We start from the raw sequence: 17437 nt of genomic DNA, 5'->3' as shown, positions 1-17437 counted from the left end.
TAGCTAGAAAGCAAGAACATGTAGAGAGTTCTTGAAAAGTACCGACCAAAAAGGCAAAAGAATCAAGCACGGGAGAGAGAGAGAGAGAGAGAGAGAGAGCGCTAGGGTGTGAGTCCAGGCCCTAAGCACTCTATGGCCATGGAGTTCGCGACGGGGGCGATGGGCTCTCTCATCCCCAAGCTGGGGGAGCTGCTCCTGAATGAGTACAACCTGAAGGAGACTGTTAAGAAGGGGATTAGGGACCTCAAAGCTGAGCTCGAGACCATGCAAGCTGCTCTTGAGAAGGTCTCCAATGTCCCTCACGACCAGGTTGACTCACAGGTCAAGATCTGGGCAAACGAAGTCAGGGAGTTGTCTTTTGTCATTGAGGACAGCCTTGACTCATCCATGGTGCAAATAGAGGGCCTTGAACAGACCAAGCCACTCAGCTTCAAGGGCTTTATCAAGAAGACTCGCAACAAGGTCACCAAGTTCAAGATTCGCCATAAAATAGCTGATGACATCAAAGACGTCAAGACTCAAGTTAGGGAGGTGAAGGAACGGTATGAAAGGTACAAGATCAGCGATGTTGTGGCTAATCTCGCAACAACGACAGTTGACCCTCGTCTCCTGGCTATGTACAACAAGGTTAGAGTGCTGCTACTGATTGATCACCATGGCGGGATCTTTTTTCTTATTTTTTCTCTTTTTATTTTCTTTGTTGGCTATGTGCATCCTGGATATTTTTAGGCATCTTGTTGTTGCAAAGGCTGAGTGTAATTGGTATCTACTTGATATTAATATATTTCCCTTTTCAAAAAAAAATGTACAACAAGGTATCTGAGCTTGTTGGCATCGACAAGGCGAATGATGAGCTAATAGAGAGGTTGTTTGAGGGTGATGATCTATCTAGGACAAAGCTCAAGGCCGTTTCTGTTGTGGGATTCGGAGGATTGGGCAAGACAACTCTTGCTAAAGAAGTGTATGATAAGATTAACAAGTCATTCGATTGTGGTGGTTTTGTTCCAATGGGTCGGAATCCTGACAGAAAGAAAGTTCTCAAGGACATCCTCCTTGAACTTGACAAGCAATTGTATATGGATGCATCGACGATGGATGAAAGGCAGCTCATCAACCAGCTGCGAGAATTCCTCGCAGATAAGAGGTAACCATTATCCTTACCCCTAAGCTAAGCTAGTTTATGCCATCTTCGTGTTACCTTGTTGAGATTGTGTATTGTGGTTAATCCCTTTTGTATACTCTATGGCAAATGTCAAAACTAAACTATTATTTTTTGAGCGAAAGGGGTTTCCTCCTGATTTCCATTAAGAAATAGTCAACCATATCCAGACCAGCAACTCCCAAAAGCTACCTCCAAATTAACAAGATCAAATAAGAATCTTAGATTTAGGGACATGCTCCAACGTTAAACCGCAACCTGATTGAAATCTAACTTCCATGCTACCAGCAGCGCTCAGGAACTTAAACCATCTTCCTAACTTCAAAGCCAGGACAAAGCTAAACTAAGGCTTTGATCAATCAAAGAAGATACATAATGTATACTTTAATTTCTTGAAAGAACTATTATAGTCAGGCTGGCATTTTTTTAAGCTGTGTACACATGATGACATGACCCTTTTCTTGAAACATAGGGAAAATCCCACTTAAAAATTGTGAAAAATTACTTCCGTTTTCCTGTTCCTAGATAACTGTCACTTCCGTATCCCTTACTACTTTTCCCCCGTACCCATTTTTCTCTGAATAGCAAAGGTTTTGTAGGCTGGATCTTATATGGTTGTTAGGACATTTTTTATGTTCAAGGTTGGCATGCTTCATGTTTAAACACATACTACCACTTCTTGATAGTGTAACTAATTCAAGCATCATGTCTTCTTGTGCAAATAGGTACTTGATTGTTATTGATGATATATGGGATATACCAACATGGGAACTAATTAAATGTGCTATGGTGGATAGTTGCTCTGGAAGTAGAATAATCATCACTACTCGTATTTGTGGAGTTGCCGAAAAAGTTGGTGGTGTTTACAACATGAAACCACTTTCTGATGAGAACTCCAAAAGGTTATTCTTCTCTAGAATTTTTGGTGGCAATCCATGCATCAATATTGATAACCAATATGATGAAGTGCCTAGTAAAATTTTATGGAGATGTGGCGGTGTGCCACTATCCATAATTACAATAGCTAGCTTGCTTGCTGGCAAACGGAGGGAGGACTGGCATGAGGTATATGATTCTATTGGTTTCGGGCATGAAAAGAATGAAGTTGTTGAGAACACCAGAAAAATACTATCTTTTAGCTATTATGATCTGCCTTTTTGTCTGAAGACCTGTTTATTGCACCTATGTATATTTCCTGAAGATTTCTCTTTTGGGAAAGAATCGTTAATATGGAAGTGGGTAGCCGAAGGTCTCATCCCGGATATACCAGGGACAGGACTATTTCAGTTGGGAGAGAGCTACTTGAATGAGCTTGTTAATAGAAACATGATCCAGTTGGTCGAGCCATGTCGTATAGGTGATCTGTCGGTTTGTCGACTTCATGATATGGTGCTTGATCTCATCCGCACCTTGTCAAGTCAGGTAAACTTCATCACAATATACGACAAGGAGCAGCACATCACATCTTCACCTACGAATAGTGTTCGTAGGTTAGCCATTCATGGAGGAAGTGTGAAGCACAACCCTGGCATGGAGATGCAACACGTGAGGTCATTCAATGCTACGGGGTGGCAAAACAGTAGGATGCCCTCACTTTTGAGCTTTAAGGTATTGCGTGTACTGATTATGTATAAATGTAGTTTCTCTATGGGAGGTTCTAATCTGGAGCATCTTAGAAAGTTGGTTCAGCTGAGGTACCTTGGGCTGGTATGCACACATGTGGTGGAGCTACCAGCAGAAATTGGACTTGACCTTAAGTTCCTGCAGACATTGGACTTGAGGGAAAGTGGCATAGAAGAACTGCCACTGTCCGTTGGTGAGCTGAGTAAATTGATGTGCTTGCGCGCTAGTGAGGGCACAAGAATGATGTTCGAGATAGGGAAGCTGATATCCTTGGAAGATCTGCAGCTGAGCTCGGTTGACATGTCCCCAAACTTCTTCACACAGCTAGCGAATCTGACGGAGATGAGGGTGCTCGATATATGTTTTGATGAGATGGATGAGAGCAGGCACAAAAATATGGTGGAGTCTCTGCGCAAGCTGCGTAGAATTCAGACTCTGAATATATCATTTGCATGGAAGCAGATAATTCACGTTGACAGCTGGGAGCAGTGGATGCCCCCTGCTGCGCTACGTGAGCTGGGTTTGTCTGGCATAGTTCTACGCAAGCGGCCGTTGTGGTTGGATTCCTCATGTGTTCCACACCTCTCTAGCTTGTCATTGGAAGTGGAGGTGGTTGACGAGCAGGATCTACAAATTCTTGGGGTGTTGCCATCGCTCCGCTGTTTCTTCCTCAGGGTATGGAACATGGAGGTATTTTCGCATACTGTTGGTAGCTACGAGTTTCAGAAACTGAAAGATCTTGACACGAATATAGAGATCATCACATGTGGGGAGAGAGTGTTGCCAATGCTTGAACAGCTGGAATGCGGTGCCACCGTGGGAAGACAGGACGAGGTTGGTCTAGTGCCGGAAAACATGCCTTTGCTCCAGCACGTCACCTATAGGCTTGACTGCCAGTATTGCACTCCTAAGAGAGTGGTAGAAGCAGCTGCAGCACTGAGGCTTACGACGAAAATCCACCCCAACCACCCCACTCTGGAAATAGTTAGAATCAACTATGATGATGATGATGATGAATGATCGGAGGCGGTTTTGGCTCCTGACAGAGGTACGTTCCTACATGCCTAATTACATATATGTTGTACATATGTAGTACAATAATCTTAGTCGTTACCGCTTCAGCAATCATAATCATTAGTGCAATTTGTTCATTTTCTCTTTGTTTCTCATTCATAGAGATATATATGGATGCTACTTCAGCCGGGGCCGGACAATGGTGGGGCAGACAAGATATCTCAAGTAATGAGGAAGCGGCCGGGCCGGCGAGACAACATTGAATAATTTGTGTCTCATTTATCATCATGTGTTCGGACATGCCATGACCCATGAAGGTAAGTAGCTCCCTGTACTTGCTCTCTTTTCCGTTTCCATCAGTATGCACGCGTATGTATGTGTCTGTTTCTCCATATTAATTCGATCACACGAGGAATATATTACATAATCCCCTTTGGTTCTTAGAAAATTAAGTAAATATCCCCATTCTCAGAATACTTTTCCCTACCTTGAGCTTAAACTAGAATCTCAAAGTTACTCCCCAATGCCGTAGTGGGTAATACCGTATCACTCATATGGTACTAATGTATAATACTACCTCCATAACAAGTATCATAGATTAGTATCTTAATTGACCTTATTTATTGTCATGCAAGAAATACGGTTGTATAGTTATTATGATACGGTATAATGATATGATACTGAACTCTTTTTTCCATTTAATTCTATGTCACTTCACTAAAATTGCCTAGTTGGCATGCATGATACTAGCCGTGATACTTTCACTGTGGGCCTTCTAAGAATTCTCAAAGATCATGTATACATGAATGCATGCCCTCTGTGCTTAAATTGTTCACTTGACTTTTATGCAGCGTGGCGTCCGCAAAGTGGCCGGACAGGACCGGCTGGATGGCTTGCTGTTAGCTCACCGCACCTCCTGGCAGTTGACACCTCACCTATGAGGCATCTTGGATCGCTTTATTGTTGAGTCATTTTACAGTACACCAAATTATTTTAGGCATTTCTTTTGTGATCCACTGGCCCGGATATGACAATACTACACCAAAATTCTAGTAGTATATTTAACTGTTAGGGGCACTTTGGGCAGTTTAATGTTATATTCTTAAGTCAACTTTTCATGTCATGGACAGCATAGTAATTAGCACGTTGGCACTATGGCCAGAATACTGGTTAGCAGTGATTACCCATGATTCTTCCGAGTTATGGCAGTGCACGAGTATGACAAAATACTAATCTAAAGCCTCCTTTGGTTTACAGGAATTTTGTACCTTAGGAATTCTAAAGAATGTGAATTATGTAGGAAAATTTCCTTTAGAGCCATTTGGTTTGTGGAAATGGATTCCTATTTCTATGTAAGATAGGAACTAATCCTTCACATTTTAAAAGGAACAAAAAACATTAGCCTAGACCGGATAGAAAAATCCTTATCGTATGAATCAAGTGACATCTCTTTACCTATAGAAATTAAGATGCATGTCATCTCACTTCCAAATTTTTTCTATTCCTATAATATCCTATCGTATGAACCATAAGTTTGCTGCTCTCTGTAAAAAAACTAAGGCCTCTTTTAATTCATAGGGTAGAAATATCATAGAAATGGGAAACTTGTAGGAAATGATATGTCATGTATCTCAAATCTATGAACAAGAATAGGAAAAGAGATGTACTTTGGCTTGCATGATAGGAATTTTTTCATTGTGTCTAGTCTAATAGAGGATAGGAATAATTCCTCTATAGGAATATGACTCTATTCCCACAAATCAAGATCAACCCTTCTACCGTTGTTTTCATTGAGCTCATCCGACAATTTTTCTCCCTTTGGATGCTTGGCCATGCGGCCCATCTTGATGAGTTATCCGAGGATGACATTATGTGGAAGCACACAACTAGTTGGCACTACTCGGCGGGCACCGCCTACAAGCCACAATCCTTGAGCCTGGTCCTCTCCCCCATGGACCAAATTGTTTGGAAGGTTTGGGTACCGCCAAAACTCAAGTTCTTCACATGGTTGGCTCTTCAAGATAGAATTTGAAATGTCGGCAGGTTGGCCAAACAGGGATGGCCAAATTATGGGCTTTTCCCAGTTTGCAAGAGTGCTGGATAGGCCTCTTTTTGAGATGTCATTACACCCTAAGGATTTGTAGCTTGTTTATTGAGATACTCCGCCTTGAGAACATGAACATATCCTCTTGGCATATTGATGGATCCGTAAAGGATTGGTGGGCAAGTAGAACCGACACCGGCACCACAAATAGGAAAGTCTTGGCTTCCCTTACCATGCTTGTGTCGTGCATCATTTGGAATGAGAGGAACAATATTGTCACAAGAGCGCAACACCAACAATCTTGCTCAACAATCATCATGGCTGAGGTAAATTTTTGGATCGTCGCCGGAGCGAAGAAACTAGGGTGAATTGTATTGCAAAAATAGCCTTTCAATAGATGACACGTTGCGCCATTGGCGCAAAGACCAACTGTGGTCCGGAAGTTAAATGAACTATTTGAAACAGTAGCCAGGAAGTTAAGCAACGCTATGGGCAGCACGTCTAACAAATGTTTGTTCTATAAATCATCGCTAAAGGCCATTAGCATGAATAAGAATATAGATGACCCGTTGCATCATTGGTGTAAAGACTAACTACAGCCAAGAAGTTAAGCAAGCCAAGAAAAGCACATTCATTAGAAGTTTTCTATTGCTACATCCGGGGAATCTTCCAAAAGATACAAAGGTCACCACAGAGAGCACTATTTCTTACTCCGAAACTAAAATCAACACCAAGATAAAAATGAACCCATCAACTCGACTCTTCGGCAGCTGAATTTGAACTAAACAAAGAATCGAGGGCGCAAATGGCTCCACCTAGAGGATGGCCATCCACCTAGCATCCGCCTCAAACTGTTTCACCTCCTCATCACTGACAATCATGTTGTCAAGTTCGTCGTCGTTCAAATCTAGGAACTCTATCATCTCCTCCATCTTCTTGCCACTCCATCCACTAGCTGAGGACGACGATCCAACGGGCAATACCTAGTGGCGAACCCACATGTTAGCTGTGGGGTCAGCTAACCCCACAACTTTTTTGGAAAATAGCCACAAAACACTGTATGGTTAATGTTCATCATGAAGAAAAAATAATAAAAAATACCACTGACCACATGGATTGTTGGGGCTGGTTTCACCCCTGACTGCCATCGCTCAGTTGGAGATCACAGATGTATACAGAGAACCCGACAGCGCTGGTGGCAAGCACGGCAAGGTCCATCCGGTGGGTGGGGTAGATAAACAAAGATACTCACACCAGCGATTAGATCGCCTCCAGGGTCCAAAACTCAAAACTCTAAGAGCATCTCCAGCCGTTGTGTCCAGGGACGTTTTTTGCATCGGATAAAAATGTGGCGGCGCTAATTTTGCTCTTGGGGTGGTAACTTTCCCAGTCGAGGCCACACACCTCACTCGCTCGCCCGCCTGGCCGCCTTCATGCAGACCGCCGCATCCACCCCGCGCCAGGGCCGACGAGCTCGTCCGCCGCCGCTCGAGCCGCTGCCGCATCCGCCCCGGGCCAGGGACGACGAGGAGCTCGTCCGCGCGCGCCGGCCGCCGCTCGAGCCGCCGCCTCGGCCGTCCGCCCCGCGCCTGGGCCGGCGAGGAGCTCAACCGCGCGCGTCCACCTCCTCCGCTAGCTACACGCAGCTCTGCGTCTGCATCTGAAGTGAAGAGCACACATGGACATGGAAGGGGATCCATCACATCACATCACATCACATCACAGGATCGATCAGAGTCACAGAGGTAGGACTGCCCCCCGCCCTTCCCCGGTGGACGGTGTCCGGTCGCCATCCTCTCCATGTGCAGCTGCTCTCCCCCTCTCCCCCCTGGCTCTCCGCAAGTGGGTTTCTCCCCTCCCTCCTCTCTGTTGCCAGTGCTTGGTTCTCGTTTTTGGGCCCTGGGGTCGGATGTGGAGGATTCGCAGTCTCCTTCCCCCTCCCCCGGTGGTGCGGTGACCTGCTCGAGGAGGAGGGGTGGGGGGTGGGGGTGGCCTGCGCCGCCCCTCGCCTTCGTAAGTTCGCCCCCGGGGGTCGAGGCCGGCCGGTGGTTGTGTCTCCGTCGGTCGACGGCTGGATCCGGATCTTGCGGCGTCGGCGTAAATCTGGTAAGTTTGCGGTCGCATCTCCTGCTCCTGGTATCTTGGGTTGTGCTCCTGATGGGGAGCTTGGAGGCTCCCCATCTCCATCTCCCTCTCCCTCTCCTTCTCCGTCTTCGGCTGTTGTGGCTTCGTCGCCGGTGGCGGCGTCGGCGGGGCCGGCAGTTGCCCCGTGTACCCTAGATCCAGATCTCAGTGCGGTGGCCTCTGGCCTGCGGGCCTGCCCTCCGTGTGGGCCTGATGGGCCTATCGGGGCGGTGTTGGCTAGTGGGCCTCCCCCCTCCTTTCTTCGGTGGTCGATTTCCCCCCGCTCGTTTCTTTTGGCCCAGTTGGGCCCAACACCCGGCTACCGGCTCCCCATCCTCCTTCGGCCCATTTGGCGAGTCGGGCCCAGGGGGGCACGGCTCGCTCGGGCTATATATGGATCCTACGCGGTTCGGCGTCCCCCCCTGCTAGGGTTTCTTGCTTCCGCCTCTGATTTGCGCCGCTATCGCCTTCCCATCCGTCGCGTCTTTAGATCCCCTCCACCTCCACCCCTCCTTCTTACTTTTGCTGCGGTGATCTCCATGGACAAATCTAGGGGCTCTTCCTGCGAGGCGCTTTCTGGTAGCAAGCGGCGCCGCGAGGACTCCCCCGCCTCCTCGCTGGATCTGGAGCTAGAGGCCTCGCTCCGCTCCAAGCTGGAGTCGGAGCAGGCGGCGCGCGAGCAGGCGGCTCGTGGCCGCGATGCCTGGGCTTCGGGTCTGGAGCGGGTGCAGCGCTCGGAGAGGGATGGGGTGACTGGATCTGGGCCGCAGGGCTCTAGATCTGGTCCTTCTCCCTCTCCGGTGCTGGATCCGTGGGAGGCGGCGGTGGCCTCCGGCGGTGGGGTATCTTCGTCCTCGGCTTCCCTTCCTGCTCAGGGTGCGGGGCGGGGCTCGTCTGCCCCGTCTCGGCCCCTGCCTCCCCCGCCTCCTCGCGCATTTGGGGTTGGATCTGGTTTTCGTCCGCCGCCTCGCTCCTTCGCGGGGCCGGCGCGTCGGCCACCTGGTCCGGCCTCGGGGGCGCCCCTCCCTCCGGGCATGGGGGATGGGATCCTTCCTCCTCCTCCGGCGTATCAGCAACCCCGCCCCTCCCCTTCCTCCCACAGCAACCCTTCGGCGCTCACCTGTTTTGCCTGCCACCGACCGGGGCACTTCCAGTCTCGCTGCACCAACCCCCCATTCTGCTTGATTTGCCGTTCTGATGGTCACCTCATGGTCAACTGCATGGATAGGCAGAAGCCTCCCACGGTCTTCCAGTTTGGTATGGGCCCCCCTGGTTGCTCTTTCTTCGCCTTTGATGGTGACCTGCCTGTTCGGGAGGTGGCACCTGCGCTGTCCAATGCGGCGATTGTCTCTGTCAAGGACCAAAAGATCTCGCCCCAAACTCTTCTGGAAGGGCTCCGCATTTGGGATGTGGCTGGTTGGGACTGGCAAGTTATGCAGCTATCGGACTTTGACTTCTCTGTGGTGTTCCCCTCCAAAGAATGCCTGCGTATGATCGCTTCCTGCACCAGTTTCACCTTGCCCCTTAACCAACTGGTGGTTTCTGCTAAAGCGGCTTCATACAATGGTACTGCAGTTGGCCCTCTCTCTCAAGTGTGGGTGTTGATCGATGATCTGCCGGCTGGTCTGCGCTCGTCTGCTTTTCTCATGTCCTTTGGGGTTCTGATTGGGAAACCCATTGAGGTGGATGAGGAGTCTCTGAACAAGGTTGGTCCTGCTAGGATGAAGGTTTGGTGCGTTGACCCTGAACGGGTGCATGGTTTCATTGATGTTTACCCATCTCCCAATGGCATCAGACTGCGGGTGCGGGTGGAGGGGGCGGCGGCGGCTTTCCAAGCTCCACCTCCCCCCCTCCGTCTGTTAATCCTTCGGATAAGCATGATAAGCATGACAAGGAAGGGGATGGTTCCTTTGGTGGCCCTAATCAGAGCTTTGGGTCTAATCTCCGCTTCACTCAATCCGAATGGGATGGACTGGCAGACTCAGAACGGGAGTTGTTTCAATCTCAAGCGCCTGGTGGTGATGCCCCTCGTGATGACTCGGTGATCCCCCCTGCTGCTCAGAGTGCTTGCTCCAATCTTCCTGCTCGCCCTCTCTCCCCCACCCGCTCGGGAATTGAAGATCTTCCTGTCTCTCCTGCTCGTGATATGATGGAATCCCAGCCCCCCTCGAAGAAGAAATCCTCAGTGCGCAAGTACTCGGCTAAGAGCCGGAACTCGTCGGGCTCGAAGCAATCAATGACGGGGATTTGTCGGCGTCTTGATCAAGATCTGGGCTCCATGTCCCGCTCGGGACCCCATGTTGGCTCTCTTGCTGTGCGGTCGCCTGCCATCCGTTCCCCGGTGTCCACGGCCCGTAAAGGTAGATGGGTGGCGCACTCTGGTGGTTCTATCCTGGAACGGGCGGAGAAGCGGGTTGCGGCGAAGGACCTCCCTCCCCCAGGTACCTCCCCATCCTCATTTGCCGCTGTTTCTCCGATTCGGGTGGTTTTATCTTCGATGTCTGATGATCATCTTTTAAACATTATGTCGGATGTGGGTATGGTGGTCGATTCTTCTGTTGGTTCTCCTAGTTCGCTTCTTGCCATTATTCGGGCTAATGAATTGGCTCAGGCAGCCATTGCGAAAGCCAAAGAGGCTGTTGCCTCGTGGGTCGCGGATGCTGGCTGTGTTGCGGGGGAGGCTTCGGGTGCTGGTAGTGGCCAGCCCCCTTCCTGTCCTGCCAAGAGGGGCGCTAATAAACGTTCTAAATCCTGCATGGCCCCCTGTAGGTCGAGTCTCCGTATCAAGAACCTGTCATATAAATGAGGGCTTTATTCTGGAATATAAGGGGGTTCGGTGCTAGGGGGCGCCGTGACCAACTTAAAGATTTGGTTCGTTCTAACTCTATTGATTTTGTGGGGCTGGTTGAAACTTTTAAGGATTCCTTCTCCCCTAGTGAGCTCTCTGCTATCGTGGGTATGGATAGATTTCATTGGCAATTCTTACCTGCTTCGGGACACTCTGGCGGGATTTTGATTGGCTCTAATAAGGATATTTTTGATTTCGTTGCTTTTGATCATGGGTTTTTTTGGGCTAGTGTTGTTCTGTCTCACAAATCTATGAATACTCTGTGTGAGTACATCGTTGTTTATGGGCCTGCGGACCACTCTCTATCGAACCTTTTTCTTAATGAACTCTCGACCAAGATTGAGTCTTGTACTTTACCGATGGTTATTGGGGGAGACTTTAACTTGCTGTGTTGCCCTCTTGACAAGAATAATAATAATTTCTCTTGGTCTTTAGCCAATGCTTTTAATGACTTCATTAGTGCTAACGCCATTCGTGAGCTTCCTCGGGAGGAGCTCGCTTTACTTGGTCTAATCATCAGGCTAAACCTATTAGATCCGTGCTGGATCGTGTTTTCCTTGGTCCCAGGTGGGATGCCCTGTTTCCTAGGTCTTATCTTCTCGCTAAATGCATTGTCGGGTCTGATCATACCCCCTTGATTCTTGACGATGGTTACATCTGCAATAGACCTCCGGCTAGATTTCAGTTTGATGCTTCTTGGCTGTCGGTTGACGGCTTTGTCGATATGGTCGCTGCGAAAATTTCCCACTCCCTTTCCTCCAACCTCCGCTCCTTTGGTCCTCTGGATGACTGGCATTCTTGCTCCTATTCCCTTCGCAAATTTCTTAGAGGGTGGTCGCGTAACTATGCGGCGGAGGATCGACGCTCCAAAGCCTTTCTTGAAAATCAGATGCTGGAGCTGGATCGTACTGTTGACTCTATTGGGCTCTCTGACGATGGATGGGCCGTTCGTTATAATCTGGAGGCTGCACTTTTGCAGTTGCACCATCAGGCTGAGATTTACTGGCGCCAAAGGGCCACTCTTAATTGGACACTCAAAGGGGACGCTCCTACTGCATATTTTTTTGCGATTGCGAACTGTAGGCGTAGGCGCTGTGACATTAACAGTCTGATGATTAATGGTGTGCGCTCCTCTGATCAGTCGGTGATTCTAGCTCATGTAGTGGATTTTTTCTCGTCTTTGTTAGGGGCTAAACCTCAATCGGGCTTGTCCATTTCCCCCCACCTTTGGAGTTCTGGTCTTAAAATTTCCCCCGAGGAGAATGCCTCCTTGATGATCCCGCTCTCTGATCAGGAAATCTGGGACGCGGTTAATTCTGCTAACCCCAATGCAGCGTCTGGGCCAGATGGCTTTTCCATTCCTTTCTTTCGGAGATTTTGGCCCCAGTTGAAACAGTTGGTGTGTAGCGTTATACAGGGTTTCTGTCTTGGGACTGTCGATATCTCTCGTGTGAATTACGCTGTAATATCCCTGATTCCGAAGGTCAAGGGTGCTGATGTTATTTCCCAATTTCGGCCTATAGCGTTGATTAACAACTTTGCCAAATTCCCTTCCAAAGGCTTTGCGAATCGGCTGTCCCCGGTTGCGCATAGAGTTATTAGCCCCTTTCAATCTGCTTTTATCAAAGGGCGATTCATTCTAGATGGCATTCTTTCCCTTCATGAGATTGTTCACGACCTTCACGCGCGGAAAGCTAAAGCGGTTATTCTTAAGTTAGACTTTGAAAAAGCGTATGACTCGGTCAGTTGGCCTTTCCTCAAGCAGGTTCTTGCCAAAGGGTTCGACGGTGCTTATGTCCATCGTATCATCCAGTTGGTCTCGGGTGGCCATACTGCTGTTGCTGTGAATGGCGTTATTAGTAACTTCTTTGCGAATGGCAGGGGCCTTCGCCAAGGGGATCCAGCCTCCCCGGCTCTCTTTAACTTTGTGGCCGACGCCTTCTCTTGCATGCTCTCCAAGGTGGCCCGTTGTGGGCACATTACCCCCGTGATCTCCCATCTTCTGCTGAAAGGTGTCTCCCATCTGCAATACGCTGATGATACAATCATATTGGTGGAGTTGGATAATGCCTGTATTGCCAATCTTAAATTCATCTTGCTGTGTTTCGAAGCTGTTTCGGGTCTGAAGATCAATTTCGCCAAGAGTGAGGTTCTGGTGACGGGTGTGGACGGGGCGGAAGCCTTGCGGGTTGCCAGGCTCCTTAATTGCGCTTTAGGTTCTTTCCCTTTCAAGTATTTAGGACTTCCTATCTCTCCTGGTATCCTTCATGCGAAGGACTTCGCTCCGGTGGTTGCTAAAGTAGGAAACAGGGTGCTCCCATGGAGGGGTAGATATAATACCAATGCAGGCAAAGTGGCTTTAATCAATTCTTGCATGTCTTCTCTCCTTATGTTTCTTATGGGCTTCTATCTTCTCACGAATGGCGTGCATTCTGGCTTCGACAAACATAGGGGTGGCTTCTACTGGAATTCAGCTGATAACAAAAGAAAATATAGGCTGGTTAAGTGGCAACTGATGTGTAGGCCTAAAAACCTTGGGGGTTAGGCATTATTAACACTCGGGTGATGAACATGTGTTTGCTCATCAAGTGGTGGTGGAAAATTATGACTGTGGGGGCCGGGTCGCTGTGGTTTTCGATTCTTAAGGCCAAATATTTCCCCCACTCCAATCCTATGTTTGCTCCCGCGCGGCGTGGTTCTCAGTTCTGGAAAGCTCTTATTAAAGTTAGGCCGATTTTTTTGGAGCATGTCAAGTTTTCTGTGGGGAATGGGTCTGCTGTTCGTTTTTGGTTGGATTGGTGGTCTGGGGATGCGCCACTTGCCGTGAGCTTTCCGATTCTGTTTTCTTATTGTCCCAATCCGCAGATCTCCATCGCGGAGCTGGCTGCTAATAATTGGGATTTGGCTTTCCGTCGGGCTCTGTCTCCTGAAGAGTTGGAAGATTGGCAAAGCCTCTCTGCCCTCTTCCCCGTGCTCTCGGAGTCGGCTGACTCGGTGTTTTGTCCACTTTTGGCCTCTGGTAAATTTTCTGTTAAGTCGTTGTATTCTAGACTCATTGGTGGTACCCCCTCGGCTAGATTCTCTGGTGTCTGGAAATCAAGGGTTCCTCCGAAAATTAAGATTTTTCTCTGGCAGGCCTTTCGTGGTCGCCTCCCTACTGCTGATCAGATCAAAAAACGCAATGGGCCGGGCTCTGAATTCTGTAACCTGTGTGGGGCCTTGGAAAATTCCGACCACATCTTTTTCAACTGTGTACTTGCCAAATTAGTTTGGTCTTGCGTCAGATCTTGGCTTCGGGTTTCTTGGAATCCCTCCTCTTTTTCTGATATTAGAACTCTAGCTAAAACTTTGGTCGGGGTCACCAAGAGGGTATTTTGGGTTGGCTTGGGAGCCTTATGCTGGGCCTTATGGAATATTAGAAAAAAATTTACTATTGAGCTTACCTTCCCATCTAAACCTGCTGATGTTCTATTCAAATCATGTATATTCTTGCAGCAGTGGAGATCATTGACTAAGGAGCCTGATCGGGACGCCCTGGACCTGCTCATCAACAAAATTCGGGCTTCGGCTTCTCAGATATCCGGGACGAACCCTGCCATATAATTTGGTGCTGTCATTTGCGGACATTTGGTCTTTCTCCTCCCCGGCCTGCGTGCTGTGTAAGGCAGTTGCCTGTATCATGCTTGCTTAGGTTTCTCTTAAACTCCTCTGTGTGGTTATGATTTCTTGTGAACCTGTGGTATCCATGACGCTGCCTGGTGGCTTTATCTATAAAGTCGGGCCTTGGCCTTTTCTCTAAAAAAGAGTCACAGAGGTCACCTTGATGCGCTTGGAGATTCGGGAGTGGGAGGCCTCGAGGTCACGGGCGTTGTCGGCGTGGAGCGCATCCAGGCGGCAGTTGAGAGAGTCGAGGCTCGAGGCAGCGAGGCTCCTTAGGTCGCCGACGGTGGACACGGAGGCCAGTGTGGACGTGGCCGCCGCGGAGAGGGGCCATTTGGTCTGGGGCGTCACCGGCGAGGCAGGCGAGAGGAAGCCGCCGCGGCCGACTGCAACGGGGGAGGGGGACCCGGCACTGGCGGACGGCGATGAGGCGCCGGAGGGGGAGTCAGGGCTGACCTTCACCTTGGGCTTGGCCCTCGCCCTGGGCTTTGGCTTGGAGGCGGAGAGGAGGCCGCAACCGAGTGCGCCGGGAGAGGGAGACCTGCCGCTGCCGCCAGACGGCGACGAGGAGCTGGAGAGGGAGTCGGGGCTGGCCTTGGCCTTCCTCCTAGCCCTGGGCTTGGGCTTGGAGGCCGCTGCGAGCGAGAAGGTGGAGCAGGGGCTCCTTGAGCGCACGCGCGGGCGGATCGGAGCGGAGGCGAGCCAGCACAACGGCGCGCGCGGCGAGGCAGGAGGTGGTGTCGGGGTGGGAGCTTGGCGAGGGCGGCGCGCGGCGGACCGGCGGGGACCAGAGTGGACGAGCGGGGGCGCGGACGAGCGTCCGAGCTCTTCCTCGGTGCGAGCGACGGAGAGAGAAGAGAGCTTGTTTTTTCTTGCATGCTGCATGTGGTGGGCCTAGGCAGGAGAAGGAAGGAGAGAGGCTTGTAGTGGGCATTGTAGCAGCTAAATATAGCGCCTGCACCCCCAGCTGACCCCTAGCTTTCTGGGTTTCCCTTGCGTGCCCCGGCTGTAGTTTTCGCTAAATCCGACGCAAAACAAGCCCGTGGGGGTGTGGCTGGGACCTTTTTGACCGCCGGCGCTGAAAAATGCTCCTGGGGGCCTAGTGGAGATGCTCTAAGAGCATCTCTAGCCGTTCGGCCCCCAGGGTGGCAAAAAAAGCCACTTGGGGGCGAACCGGTGCAAGTTTGGCGCATGGGTGCGACTCCATTCCGAGTCGTCGCCCACCAGGTCGCCGCGAGTTCGGCGAAATTACGTACAAAGTTGTGCAAACTCGGCGATCTGGTACGAACTCGGCGAAATTTCATTAAAATTTGTACAAAAAAGGAGAAACATGTAAACTACAGCAAACTATGCCAAACTACACTAGCCACTGCGCGGCGTCCACCGCCCGCCATCTACATGCCGAGAAGCTTGTAGAAGCGGGTGTAGTCGCCGCCGACGTCGTCGTGCGCCCCGTTGGAGCCACCCCCGACCCTCCTGCACCCCTGCCCAGGGTCGCCGACGCGCGGCGGTGCACTGGACGGCCCGGCCTCACACTCCTTGTCGCTGTCGAGGATGATGACGCCGCCCTCCTCGCGGCCGTGTCGCCTGACCGTGCACCGGGTCTGGAGCTCCACGTACGCCTGGCGCTGGCGGCGCACCTGCTTGCGGATGTAGTCCTCCTTCGCCCATTTCAGGGCGGCCTGTCGTCGGGGGCGACCATGTCGACGTGCTCCGGCTTCACGGGGAGCAGGCCCGGCTCGGGCTTCGGCCGGACCAGGCGAATGGAGCACGGGGAGGGGCGGGCACCCTCGTTGATGACGAGGGCGCCGCTACGGGTGCGGCGCCGCTGCCGTGTCTCCTCCGGCTCGGGCTTGACGGGACGGAGAGCCGGCGAGCCGAAGGACAGCGAGCCGGATCCCGATGACGAGGGAGTCGGCTCCATTCGCCGCGGCATCCAGGAACTGCCACGGCGGTGGGAGAAGGACGGCCGCGTCGGGTACTCGAGGCGTGGCATGTTGCGGTCTTGATGTGGTCGAGGACAGCTTCGAGGGTGCGTCCTAGGATGCCCCACAACTCGCGCCGTCCTTCGGCGTTGAGGCGGCTGCGGGGAATGACGCTGTTGACGGAGGCGATCTGCTCTTCACGGCGGCGCTCGAAGTACATCGTCCACAGTGTTTCGCTGTCGGGCGCATACCTCGGCTCGTTCCGCTGTTCCTCCATCAGGGACAAGTGGCTGCGGGCGATCTTCGCCTACCGTGTCGCCCATTCGGGCACCGGTGGCATTGGGACGTCGCCGACGCTCTGAAAGTGCGTTACGTCGACTAGAGGGGGGTGAATAGGCGATTTTTATGAATTCTTCACTGAGGAATTTCAGGGTGAGGAAATTCCTAAGCGAAGAACTACTTGCAGCAGAATAAGTACTCAGGTATAAGGATAACAGAGCAACAACATAATCATCATGATGAAATGGAAGACAAACACAAAGTATAGACAGTGCAAACACAGGATAAACAGGATGAAGGCAAGTTGACTGAAGAAATAGAACTGAGGAAATAGAGAAAGTCTTCAGTCCAAGTCTTCAAACAGTATGATCAGGTTCATCAACACATTAATGAGGAAATGAAAGGGTTGAGGAAATAGAACCAGTAGGCTTGGTGAAGACAATGATTTGGTAGACCAGTTCCAACTGCTATGACAGTTGTACGTCTGGTTGGAGCGGCCGAGTGTTTAAACTCGAGGACACACTGTCCCGCACACACAGGCCTCACCGTATTCTCCTTGAACTAAGATCACATAGACCTTGCCCAACAGTAGTGGTAAGTCTTCACAGGTGACTTCCAAACCTTCACAAACTTGGTCACTCGGCAATCCACAATTCCTCTTGGATGCTCAGACCATGATGCCTAACCGTCTGGAGGATACACAGTCCTAAAAGGTAACAAGCGTCGGTTCCACACAGGAACAATCTCTTTAGTGATGCTCA

The 17437-nt window shown here is 50.5% G+C and overlaps 1 protein-coding gene across 1 annotated transcript; it reads left to right on the top strand.

The window, feature by feature from the left end:
* Nucleotides 1–138: 138 nt before the first annotated feature.
* Nucleotides 139–3802, top strand: LOC119320932 (disease resistance protein RGA5-like). The gene is made up of 3 exons (XM_037594833.1): nucleotides 139–627; nucleotides 816–1144; nucleotides 1885–3802. The coding sequence occupies exons 1-3, from the start codon at nucleotides 139–141 to the stop codon at nucleotides 3800–3802; spliced, it is 2736 nt and encodes a 911-aa protein (XP_037450730.1).
* The last annotated feature ends 13635 nt before the right edge of the window (nucleotides 3803–17437 follow it).

Source organism: Triticum dicoccoides, chromosome 6B, assembly GCF_002162155.2.
Source record: "Triticum dicoccoides isolate Atlit2015 ecotype Zavitan chromosome 6B, WEW_v2.0, whole genome shotgun sequence".
NCBI lineage: Eukaryota > Viridiplantae > Streptophyta > Magnoliopsida > Poales > Poaceae > Triticum > Triticum dicoccoides.
Note: the sequence above shows the minus strand (reverse complement) of the source record. Positions and strands in the feature narration are given on the sequence as shown.

Bases quoted from the DNA above. Each gene is read 5' to 3' on its own strand.
- LOC119320932 (XM_037594833.1), top strand. From the start codon at position 139: ATGGAGTTCGCGACGGGGGCGATGGGCTCTCTCATCCCCAAGCTGGGG. The intron at 628-815 runs GTTAGAGTGCTG...ATGTACAACAAG, and splicing joins TCCTGGCTATGTACAACAAG to GTATCTGAGCTTGTTGGCAT. The intron at 1,145-1,884 runs GTAACCATTATC...TTGTGCAAATAG, and splicing joins GAATTCCTCGCAGATAAGAG to GTACTTGATTGTTATTGATG.